This window comes from Onychomys torridus, chromosome 17 (genome assembly GCF_903995425.1).
Source record: "Onychomys torridus chromosome 17, mOncTor1.1, whole genome shotgun sequence".
In the NCBI taxonomy this organism is placed as follows: domain Eukaryota; kingdom Metazoa; phylum Chordata; class Mammalia; order Rodentia; family Cricetidae; genus Onychomys; species Onychomys torridus.
The window spans coordinates 29,471,759-29,483,959 of NC_050459.1; the positions used below are offsets into that span (position 1 = coordinate 29,471,759).

Sequence of the window (12,201 nt, forward strand, 5' to 3'; positions counted from 1 at the left end):
GGTCTGCCCTCCGTACTCAAGAGCTGTACCCGGTCCGTACCTCCCCAAGGCTCCAGCTCAAGGTGCAGGGCCAGGAAATCTGCGGTGAGGGGCGCGCGGGGGAACCCCTCTCTGTCCCCTGCCATTTGTCGTCCCACTTACAGTGACACGCAGGTGGCAGAACACCCTAGCTGGGCTCGGATAGCTCGTCGCTTCCACGTGGTGAAACATCTCAGGGACCCGAGCTGGGATGGAGCCTAGAGGGGACCCCCGAGCGGGATTAGCCCGCAAAACGTGACCAGGGAAGTTGTCCTGAACAGAAGATGTGGCAAGTTCTGACATGGCATATCCCCGACAGGAGATTTGACACTTCTGGAGGATAATTAGAGGTTTTTGCGGCGGAATCTGGAGCCCAGATACAAGTCGCCGGGACCCCCTGTTACGACGAGATAGGTGTAAGAAAACTATCTCCAAGTCCTGACTCCATCAAGTTGTGGGGAACTTATCCCTACTTCGGTTCAGATCGCCCTTTGCTGCACAAGAGCAAGGGCACGCACACCTTGAGTAGCCCCGGGTCTCCAAGGGCGACAGGCCTGGGGGGACAAGATCCACCCGGGAACGCGCGGGGGTGCTCGCGAGGCGCGGCTCAGGCCTGGGCTGTCCCGTCGCCAGGTCCCGCCCTGGGGTGATAAGTTGGGCTCCTCCTCCTTGGTCGTCTCCGGGAACTAAGCCCAGGCCCTGCCTCCGGGACACTCCGACGCTCACGTAGATCAGGAGCAGCAGTCACTCCTGCCACCACTCACAGGCTCTCCCATGAGGCCAGCCAGCAGGGGCCCGGGCTGCGGCGCGGCGGGACAGGTAGGTGCAGACCCAGGCGAAGCCGGCTCGCGGGGAGACTGGGGGAGGGATGCAGGCACATCACCGTCGGAGAGCGGCTGGTGGGAGCGGGACTCGCTGACCTGCCCCCGCAGGGACCTGTTCGCAGACACCTTTCTGAACCCAGAGAAAAGACTGTGAGCCGCACAGTGGTTTCAGAACAGTGAATGGCAGGCACCGAGCGAAACAGTAAAGAGAGAGCTTTTTGGAGCCGGCTATAGGACCACAGAAGTAGACTAGGGCCATTTAGGGGAAAGTCAGTGGAAAGAGAACCGTCAGAGCCCTGTTAGCAACCCAGGAGGTCAGAGCTGGACCTCAGGAGAGAACCCCCATGCCAGAGAGATCGTTTATTAAACTTCAGCTGGGCAGGGACTTTCTTAGGCCAGCACTCCGTGGTGCCTTTGGACATTATTAGGTGGTGAGGACTGTCTCAAAAGTTGTCTGACTCCTCTTTACACAGCTCTGTTCACAAACATTTATCTCCAAGGATTGAGGGGTACAAATTGAGGCTGGAATAATTAGGGTCTATGTACAAAAGGGAGACAATGTCAACTTTTTACGTGTAAAGTACCAGCTAAATATTTGGAAAGAGAACAGAGAATTTCTGGAGGGGGTGGGAGTGGATGGTGGTGTCCAGGGATAACCTGGCTGTGGATATTTATCTAATGTAGCGTTGCTGGTGGGTTATTGTTAATCAGGTTTTCAGGTCAGAGAGAAAGAGGTTCAGAAGAAAGGCACAACCAGAAACTCAGTCACTCAACTGCCTGAAATGAGGAAAGTCATGGGGTTATTCTCTGTTCAGTCTTGTCAATCTTAAATATCACTGGACTTCTAAGACTGCCCAGTATCTTGAGAGACCACGTTATTTCACGAGAACAGGGAAGGTATTTCTGCAAGGGTCCCAAAAAAACATGGCCCAGTTCTTCATCAGAATTAGTTAACCCCTGAGGTATCCTTGTAAAAGCAAAGTCTGTGACTGTCCATGAGAAACACCTTGTACTCCCAGGATCCTGTCCTGAAACTAGTGTCCAGAATCCTCTCTCACACTCTACCGGCTCAAATGTGCTTCCTTTCTCTGTCTCTGCTTGTTTCCTCAGTAGAGGGTAAGGCTGGAGCAGCCAGGGTCTGGAGGGAGCAGATGCCTGAGGTACAGCCAAGCATGTATGGGTGTGGATGTGTCCAGGTGCTTCCCTTAGGGGACTTAACTATTGCCTGACTGTCTCAGGTGCTGGGGGTACTTCTAAGTGTCCATTAGTGCTGTCACAGTCTGTTGGGACATCTTGAACTGACCGACACAAAAGCTCAAGTCAAACAAAGCACTTTAGCACACCGAATCTTGGATGAGAGTCAGGTTAATAAAAGCTGGAATGTTCTGTGAGGACGACCTCACATCATACCCTTGATAGAGGCCACAAGGGTAAATGTCCTTAAGCTGCAGGGATGGCGACACACATTAAAAATGAGGCCTGCTGATGCAATTTCCCAGGGCAGGAGTCCCAGTGGTCACTCCTGGGCCATCATAACCATGTTTGCCTTTCATGGAAGAGTCTTGCAAAGAAAGCACATTTTATTCTTGAAAATGCCAGTTGGGTATTCTCCTTAGCCTTGGCTCGGATTAGAAACATCTCTCCAACCTCAATTCTTGTTCTTAGAGTTTGGCAAATTTACATCCTGGGGTCCAACCACTTCACCAACGACTTCAGCTCCAATCTTGAACCTGTAGAACTCGAACCCAGGAGAGTGCTTTCCAGGGCTACAGGAGTCTAGTTATCTCTCTGCTTTGGTATTCTGCTTCCACAGTAGCTTGACAATTTTGCACCGTTTTCCAACAAGCTACTTCAAAAACTTTCAGGAAAGCGTGGCTGAGGCTGGTCCTGGAGCTTGGGGGAACTGCAGAGGACACTTGTGTTGACTCGGACCAGGAGGAAGTGTCTAGCAGAGGAGAGACTTCTGCTCCCCCATTCACTCCCAGCTTTTTAAGAGTGGGCGGTGGAGAAGCTCTGGAATGTGGAGCATGCGCTGTGATGTGACTGGTGTTCAGTTTTAATGCATAAAGGGTGCAAAAAAATACCCACGTTAAGGTTGAAACAGAAGGAATATTTCTAACAGTAATTTAATAAGTTCTGTTTAAAAAAAAAAAAAGTTAGTCAGCTCACTGATCACTTGGAAGCCAGTTCAGTCAGAATTTCACTTTCTAGGAACAGTCTTGTGCATGGACATAAGAGCAGACCCAGCAAATTTGCTCAGAAACTTTTTACTGGATGACTTCCTTCACTAGATGGGAAGTAGTGAGACATTGGTTTTGTGGGTACAAGAAGTCTGTAGCCGTGGCCACTTGGGAGAGTGCCCAGATTTAGAGGCAAAACAGGGTAACCAGGCTTCTTTTGTGCACCCACAAAAACCAATGTAACTAAAAAAAAAAACAAAAAATGTAAAGAGGGAACCTGATCTCCCCCCCCCCCTCTCTCTGTAGCCCTGGCTATCCTGGAACCAGCTCTGTAAAAATGGGCTGGCTCCAAACTCAGAGATTGCCGTGCCTCTGCCTCCCAAGTGCTAGGACCAAAGGCATGGACACCCCCCCCCCCACTGCCTGGCATTTTTTTTTCCATTGTACATTTGTTTAATCAGATTCAGAAGTTGAAAGAAAGAGTGCTTACCCAGTCAAATGCAAGGGCCTCCAGCACTTGCCAAAAGATGTGGCATAGCCTTTAATCCCAGCACTCGGGAGGCAGAGGCAGGTGGATCTCTGTGAGTTCGAGGCCAGCCTGGTCTACAGAGCGGGATCCAGGACAGCCTCCAAAGCTACACAGAGAAACCCTGTCTCAAAAGAAAAAAAAAAAAGATGAGCAACTTGTCAAAAGTTTTCACTTTTCAGGCAGCCATGGAGGCCTGTGAGCAAGGCCCCTCCCTGCCATAACACCTTTACCGGCCTGGCCTCTCACTTTAGCCGGAAGAAGGCAGATAGATGTTTGGAACCTACAGTCTCAGATTTGAGACTTCAATCCAGGTTTTATTACTGGCTTCTTCAGCTCAGACCATTGTTAAGTGTCATAGGGAGACCAATAAAAAGGTGTGCGGCTTTAGTGAGGTAAGTGTCAGGGTGGTTTTGAATGCTTTCTTAAGGTTGGCTTCTTTTTCTGATTATAGAAAAAGCAGTATTGTTTTAGAAGGTATAAGGGAACACACGGCAGGAAACAACTTTAAGGAAATATGTCACATGCATAGTCTGACATTTTTAACCATAAAATGGCCCCTGTTATCTATCTTTTTTGGCTTTTTGAGACAAGGGTCTCTTTGTGTAGCTTTTGGAGCCTGTCCTGGATCTCACTCTGTAGACCAGGCTGGCCTCGAACTCACAGAGATCCTCCTGCCTCCGCCTCCCAAGTGCTGGGATTAAAGGCATGTGCCACCGCCACTGCCCTGTGATCTCTGCATTTTCTATTCACCTTGCAGCCCTGCTCCATGGTTCCACACTGTCTTACCATGTTATATGCCCAAATACCTCATTTACGTCACTGCTGTTGTACTCTGGGGTCATTCTTAAGTCAAATACAGGTTCCTTGATCACCAACAACATTGTAATACTGCTAGTGTCTGATACCCGAGATGACTTTTAAGTCTCTGATGGGTGGGTGGCGTATGTTATCATGGGTTTATCGACTGAAGGACGATTGGCTTCCGAGGAAGAATCAGGTCTCCACTGGATGAGAGGGCCTCATGTAGCTCAGAATGAGTGCGGCATAATTTAAACGATTGTTTACTTATGGAATTTTGGGGGTTTCCTTTGTTTATTTGTTTAGAGACAGGGTTTCTATGTGTAGTTTTGGTACCTGTCCTGGATCTGTTTTGTAGGCCAGGCTGGCCTTGAACTCACAGAGATCCACCCAGCTCTGCCTCCTGAGTGCTGGGCTTAAAGGCGTGTACAACCACCAGCCGGGGCTGCAATTTTTATTTTAATATTTTTGAAGTACTATTGACCGTAAAGAGCTGAAACCAGGGGAAACAAAACTAATGGAAATATACTTTATCTCTGCTCATTTTTCTGTAAACACAGTATTTATTCTTGTGTCTTTATTTGTGTACAATTTTGTCTCCTCCTTTTCACATTAACAATACATGATGAAATTTTATCTAGGCACAGTGGCCCATGCCTTTAATCCCAGCACTTGGGAAGCAGAGGCAGGCAGATCTCTGGCTAGCCTAGTCTATATATCTAGTTCTAGGTCAACCAGGATATATAGTGAGATGCTGTCCCCCCAAAAAACGAAGTCCAAAATGAAAATAAATATTTTCCATGCCATTTAAATACTTTTTCAAATAATGAAGTTAGTTGTATATAATTAAATAATATGGATATGGTACAATTGATTTTATGAGGCATCCTTAGTAGACATTCTCATTATTTCTCTTATTAATTTCTGTAAATTTTAATTACTTATTTAGGGTAAATGACATTTATGTAACATTAGAATAGAAATGATAACACTTAGATTATACCAATTTTGATAATAAAATGCTATAGCCATGTAGTGGTGGTGCACACCTTTAATCCCAGCACTTGGGAGGCAGAGGCAGGCGGATCTCTGTGAGTTCGAGGCCAGCCTGGTCTACAGAGTGAGTTCCAGGACAGCCAAGGATGTGCAGAGAAACCCTGTCTCAACCTCCCCAAAGTCTTATAATTCTTTCCTCATCTAATAGGTAAAAACAGACATTTCCAATATAAAATTCCTTTAGTTTTCAATTTAGCTAATCAATTATAGAAAGACTTCCACTACACAGCCCAGGCAATCATCGAACCTGCAGTCTCCCTCTGCCAGCCTTCTGAGTAGCTGAGGTTACAAGCGAACATCCCCACAGCCAACTTCCATTTGGGTTTCTTAAATTACTTTTAAGGCTGGATAGTTTGCATGTTTGTGAGCCTCTTTTACATTTCCTTCATGGTTTTATACAGTTGTTCTTTATTCTCTCTCTCTCTCTCTCTCTCTCTCTCTCTCTCTCTCTCTCTCTCTCTCGACTGAATCTCTGTGTATTCCCTAGCTATCCTGAAATGCTGTAGAACAGACTGCCCTTGAACTCAGAGATTCACCTGCCTCTGGCTCCCAAGTGCTGGAACTTAAAGGCATGAGCCGCCGCCGCCGCCACCGCCACCCAGCTGCTTCTAATTCTTATGGCAACCCTTTTTTTTTTTTCTCTCGAGACAGGGTTTCTCTGTGTACCTTTGGCGCCTTTCCTGGAACTCACTCTGTAGACCAGGCTGGCCTGGAACTCACAGAGATCCACCTGCCTCTGCCTCCCCAGTGCTGGGATTAAAGATGTGCGCCACCACCACCTGGTGACAACTCTTATCACCTATATAAAAAGCAAATATCTACTAGTATGTCAAAGTATAAAGAAATAAACTGGGGGTTGAGTATTTAGCTGAGTGGTAGAGCGCTTGCCTAACAAGCACAAGGCCCTGGGTTCGGTCCTCAGCTCCTGAGGGGAGGGAGGGAAGAAATAAACTGCTCATCCTTTTCCTAAAGAAAGATATACCAGAACATAGAACTCCCATAAGTTCAGTGAAAATAAGTCTGTGTCCATTCTCATCATTGAATCCCAGTGTATAATAGCATAATGCCTGATGCATGGTAAACACCCAGTCAATGTTTGTGCTATAAATTTTATGCTTTTGTATTAGATTAAGTCAGTATTTATTATTAAAGACATGAAGAGCTCATACTTTATATTGTTAAAATGCTTCTCTTTCAAAAAGATTAAAGTAGTAGAAATACAGATTAATGCAACCACTACAGAAAATGCTGTGGTGTTTTCTCAGAAATATCAAAAATAAAATGACTGTGTGATCCAGCGATCCTGCTCTAGGGTGCATACTGACAGGAAACCAGTACACTGAGGTGACGTCCGTAATCCCATATTCACCACTCATAGCCAAGATGGGAAATCTAGCTAAGTGTCTCTCAGTGGATGAATGGACAAAGAACATGTGGGATGTATGCACAGCAGAGTGCTGTTCCTAGAGACAAGTATGAAATGGTGTCATTGTGGAAACATGGAGATAAGCCTGGAGGGCACTGCGCTAAGTGCAACAAGCCAATCACAGAAAGACAAATGTGCATGCTTAGGTAGAATTTAAAAGAGGCAAGACACTGAATGTGAAATAGAATGGCGGCTGCAATGGTTAAGAACAGTGTACCCTTGAAAACTGCTTAGAGTAGATTTTAAATAGCCTCACCTCCCAAGTATGTGAAGAAATGCACATTAAGTGTGTCAGCCATTCCCCAGTGCGTACATGCAATTTTTGTTGCATCTTTTTATGAGTGTGGGTCCATGTGTGCCTGGTGCACAGGTTAAAGGTCAAAGGGGAACTGCTTCCCTCCATCCTATGTGGGTCTCTGGGATTGAAGTGAAGTCCTGAGCCTTGGTGGTGACACCTTTACTCACTGAGCCTTAAAATAGAAACAAGTTTTACTTGTCAAATAATTGTATGCAGTGGTTACCAAATATAATCGTAAGATCAGCTATCTGTGGCGTATATACGCCACAAAAAAGGGGGGGGGGTTCTTTCAGTCAAATAAATGAGTAATTCTGCAAACAATAGGAAACCCTAATTCTTAATGACTTTCTCATTCCTCTCTGTGGTGTATTAGCATACAGGAGGACCCAAGACATCCTGGCAGAGAAAACACCATGAATTAGCCTTGACACTATTGAGTCCCACGCTCTTTTCTTGGTCGGTTTTAACCTTAGCTTCTCTTTCCATCCGCCTGCCCCCCACCCGCCACCCCAATCTGCCCTGAAACCTGTGTCCTGTGAGCCCGCGTGGGAGTGTGAATCCAGATGAAAGGCAACATTGTTTGTCAGCCTCTGCCGGGGACGAGGGGTTTAAACATCTCTCTGACCTCTTCACTGTTTTCTCTCCTCTCCCTTTGGCCAGAACTCCAGCCTGCTCGTCTAGCCCCGTGATGGCCGTGGACATACAGTGCGGCTACAGCAGCATGGCCCCTTCTCTGCGCAGGGAGCGCTTCACCTTCAAGATCTCCCCAAAGCTGAGCAAGCCGCTGAGACCTTGTATTCAGCGCGGTGGCGGCGGCGGGGATGAAGCCAGCGGGATGGTGGCCCCCACGGTGCAGGAGAAGAAGGTGAAGAAGCGGGTGTCCTTCGCTGACACTCAGGGGCTGGCCCTGACAATGGTCAAAGTGTTCTCGGAATTCGATGACCCACTAGATATGCCGTTTAACATCACCGAGCTCCTAGACAACCTGGTGAGTCTGACGACAGCAGAGAGCGAGAGCTTTGTGTTGGATTTCCCGCAGCCTTCGGCAGATTACCTAGACTTCAGAAACCGACTTCAGACCAACCGCGTCTGCCTCGAAAACTGCGTGCTGAAGGACAAAGCCATCGCAGGCACCGTGAAGGTCCAGAACCTGGCATTCGAGAAGGTTGTGAAGATCAGAATGACGTTTGACACCTGGAAAAGCTTCACAGACTTCCCTTGTCGGTATGTGAAGGACACGTATGCTGGTTCAGACAGGGACACGTTCTCCTTTGACATCAGCTTACCTGAGAAAATTCAGTCCTACGAAAGAATAGAGTTTGCTGTCTGCTACGAGTGTAACGGCCAGGCATACTGGGACAGCAACAAAGGCAAAAATTACAGGATCATCCGGGCTGAACTCCAGGCCACTCAGGGAATGATTGAGCCGTACAATGGACCGGACTTGGGAATATCCTTTGACCAGTTTGGAAGCCCCCGGTGTTCCTACGGCCTATTCCCAGAGTGGCCAAGTTACCTGGGATATGAAAAGCTGGGTCCCTACTACTAGTGACAGCAATTGACAGTCTGACTGACCCAGATGCAGTAGAGAAGGCAAGACAAGCGTGAAGTTGAACTGCCATTAGGCATGGTTTTTGAAAAGATAGGATCCTCTTCACCTTTTTTGTAAACCAGCGAGTCCAAACGGTTTTGCATCATGGCTGGTTTCTTGCTCAGAGGACAGCAGGTGTGCTGGTCCTCTGTGGCATCCGGGTTGGCCACAAAAGAATGCACAGGATAGTGCCAGGGTGGTCTGGAGAAGAGGAGCCAAGTTGGCAAGAATGGAGGAAGCAGGCCTCTCCTCCACACTTGCATGTGGAAAGTCAGTCACCCAGAAGCCACCAGTCTCCAGCCCTCTCCAGCCTTACCATTGACCTCGGGGTCCCACCCCACCCACGCTTTCCCACATGTTGCCTTCATTCCACACGTCCTCGAAGCCACCTTTATCTCAGCTCTGTGACCCACTGGCCTGATACCCTGTAGCTTCCGAAGAGCGATGGAGGCCTCAGCCTCTTTCTATGAAAGCTCATGCTCTGCATTTCCCTTCTCCCACACAGTCCAGCCTGTGGTGATCCTGACAAGATCATTAAAGGCAAACAAGTAGTTTGTGGCTGGGATAGGCATTTCCTTCCCCCCTCTTCCTGACCTCTTCTTTATATTCCAACAGAGAACAACACACCAGTTACTGGAAAGTCACTGGTCTCCATGTGGAGTCACAGGGTACACAGCATGGTGACATGGTGGGTCACAAGTTTTAGCTTTTGCGTTTTGGGGGTGCTTTCTCAGCACTCAGTTTCACCCCGAATTACCGGAAGTCTCAAGGACTAGATCTGTCTTCACTTGCCTGGCTGGTGTGTGAGCTGCTTTAGTTATAGGAGAATCCTAGCTCTCTTCTCCTGGACCGTCCGTTTCAGTGCGGCGTCTGAGACTTTCAAACGGCATGTCTGGCACACCCTGGAAGCCTCCAGAAAATGCTTAGATTTGTCTGCAGTGTACAGTCATATTTGGGATGCTTTACAAGCACTCAAGGACATTGACTGGAAGCTTTTATTTATGGTGTGTATTGTAAAGGAGAGGGGAGAAAAACTTCGAGCTTTTCTATGTTATTTTAAATGTTTGTCAACTCTGAGGTATCAGAGATGAATGTTTTTCTCAACCATATTGGACTACAGTGCATTATCAAGTGGGGTTTTGAGACTCCTGGTATTGTTACTGATGGATGGTCCCCCAAAACCTGTGATTTTCTCTTGGGCAAATTAAAATTATAGGGAAGTTTGAAAACTATTTTTGCATGCATATTTGTAGAACTCTAGGAGTGTTGTTTTGTTTTGGAAGATTGGTAAAAAAATGTCTGTTTAAAAGCGAGGTTTCCCTGAGGCAAGAGGGAAAGAGGTATAGAGCTTCATGGGATTTGGCGGGGAGGGGAGGGGCGCTGGACAGGACCCTGTGTCCTCTGGCTTCGTATGTTGGCAGCAGGCAGGTATCAAATGTTTTTGATCCTAGCATGTGTGATTTCTTTTTTATCTTTTTTTTTTTTTTTTCACTTTTGAAGTCTAAAGTGTTTTGACTTTTTAAGTCCTCTTTTGCCTGGTTTTCTTAACCCTAAAACTGGTACTAGTCTGTAATCTGTGTTTTGTGTTTTGTGGCCCTCCCAGATGGGCAGTGCTCTGGGGTTGCGTGCTGATATCTGGGCAAATCAATGTTCGTAAGTCAGGCTGAAATTGAGCGGGGTTGTGTGTTATCTAAGCATACCATATATCTGCTAGATGGATGTACTTTAAATGTTCCGGTTACAGTGATTGGAGCTGCTAGATTTAAATTGGACGCAAGCAAAACTGATCTCTTATGGGTTATATGGTTTATCTCATGCTAAGAAGTATTCTTTACCTGATGCTGTAAGGCAGCCAGCTGCACCGTTACTTACAGAGTGTCCGACTGAAGAAAAGGACCCCCAGTGACTACAGAATGAAGTCTGTTCAGTGGTGTGGAATGATGGTCTTCAGACATTCCATGTCAAAATATGAAATATGGTAATTCCACATTGTGTATCCCTCCTGAAGCAGACATAACCCCCCCGCCCCTTTTACCCAGATTTGCCTCAGCTTTCTTGCTAGGGGCACTGGTTGAAAGTCCCCAGCCAGCATACCTGGATGTGCACCCCACTGCTCAGCCCAGAGGACATGTCTTCACCTGTTTGCCAAGACCCTTCCCACCAAAACAGCCCGTGTGCCTGACTTCCCTCACTGAGACTCTGAAGAATCTTCTGTTTTCTGCCTCCAACACAGTCCTGCTCCTTTTGACCCAGTCTGTCCCAGGACTCTGAGATAGCCTCAGGAGCTGCATTGAGAGACTCTGTGCTTTGTTCTTAGTTCATGAGTGTAGACAGACCTACACATCTCAGAGGGTGACAGGCCTCTTGCTTGAAGAACCCCCTGCAAGCTTGACCTGGACATCTGCCTTCACGAAACTCTTGGTTATGGTGATGAATGGACCCTAACCCCAGTGTCCATTCCCGACACTATAATTCAGGAAGAGAAAGCAACTCCGTCTTTGTTTCGTATTTATTTCCCCATATTCCCTGGGGTGCCTTTCCAAAACGGCTACAATAAATAAGCTGAGCTATAAAAGGTTATATGCTAAACAAGTTTTCCATGTTTCTTGCAAGAAACATTTGAGTGTTGTAAGAATTCGTTGTAGGAAAGCTAATAAGAAATTGTGGAAGTCTGTAGTTCTCCAGAAACGGAAGCAACTTGAGCCAACGGTTGCAGTTGTTTCATTCCTGAGATGTAAGCTGGGTGGCTCATTGTTCTGGAAAGGTCTTTGCTTACCTGTGTCTCCTGGCATGATCACAGAAATGGGATAAGATGTTCCAGAAATCATGGGATAGCACCTATAATGGGATCTTCCAGAGACAATGTGGCAGCATTCTTGAAGTGGAGGATAGGAAGTAAAGGAATAATAGTTTCACCTGCTGAAGGCTGTCGGGTAACCCCAGCTCAACCGGCAAAGTCGTGAGTGTTTCCACGGTTTTGCTGCTAGTTCCCAGAGCCCCCTGGGGCACGAGGACTTCTAGACTCTACATGTGATAATGTCACACTTTTGCTTTAATGTGAATATTCAACTGACGACTTGTCATTATTGTATGCCTCAAAGTGCCTTGTCCAAAAACTTCTGCATGTTTTTAAGAAATATTTTTGTACACAATGGTAGAGGGGGAATGCACTTTAAAGATCACAAGAATGGATGTTTTTGTGTGTGTGGAAGAGGATGGTTGGTTTGTATCTGTCTCAAAAGCAAAAATGTAATAAATAACAGGAAAAAAAAAAGAAACTATGCTTTTATTCTTAGCGTCTGAGGAAGGAGAGCCATAGTTTAAAGTCAGTGTGGGGGAGTGGGAGGAAGAGATGTGTTTTGTTTTCTGTACACATCTTGTTAGATTTTTGTTTGTTTGTTTGTTTGTTTTTAAGATATAGGTTGTGGGGTTGGGGATTTAGCTCAATGGTAGAGCGCTTGCCTAGCAAGCGCAAGGCCCT

The 12,201-nt window shown here is 46.7% G+C and overlaps 1 protein-coding gene across 1 annotated transcript; it reads left to right on the plus strand.

The window, feature by feature from the left end:
* Positions 1-154: 154 nt before the first annotated feature.
* On the plus strand, positions 155-11,949 carry Ppp1r3b (protein phosphatase 1 regulatory subunit 3B). Its single transcript, XM_036209155.1, has 2 exons — positions 155-837; positions 7,790-11,949. The coding sequence occupies exon 2, from the start codon at positions 7,818-7,820 to the stop codon at positions 8,676-8,678; it is 861 nt and encodes a 286-aa protein (XP_036065048.1). The 5' UTR covers positions 155-837; positions 7,790-7,817; the 3' UTR covers positions 8,679-11,949.
* The last annotated feature ends 252 nt before the right edge of the window (positions 11,950-12,201 follow it).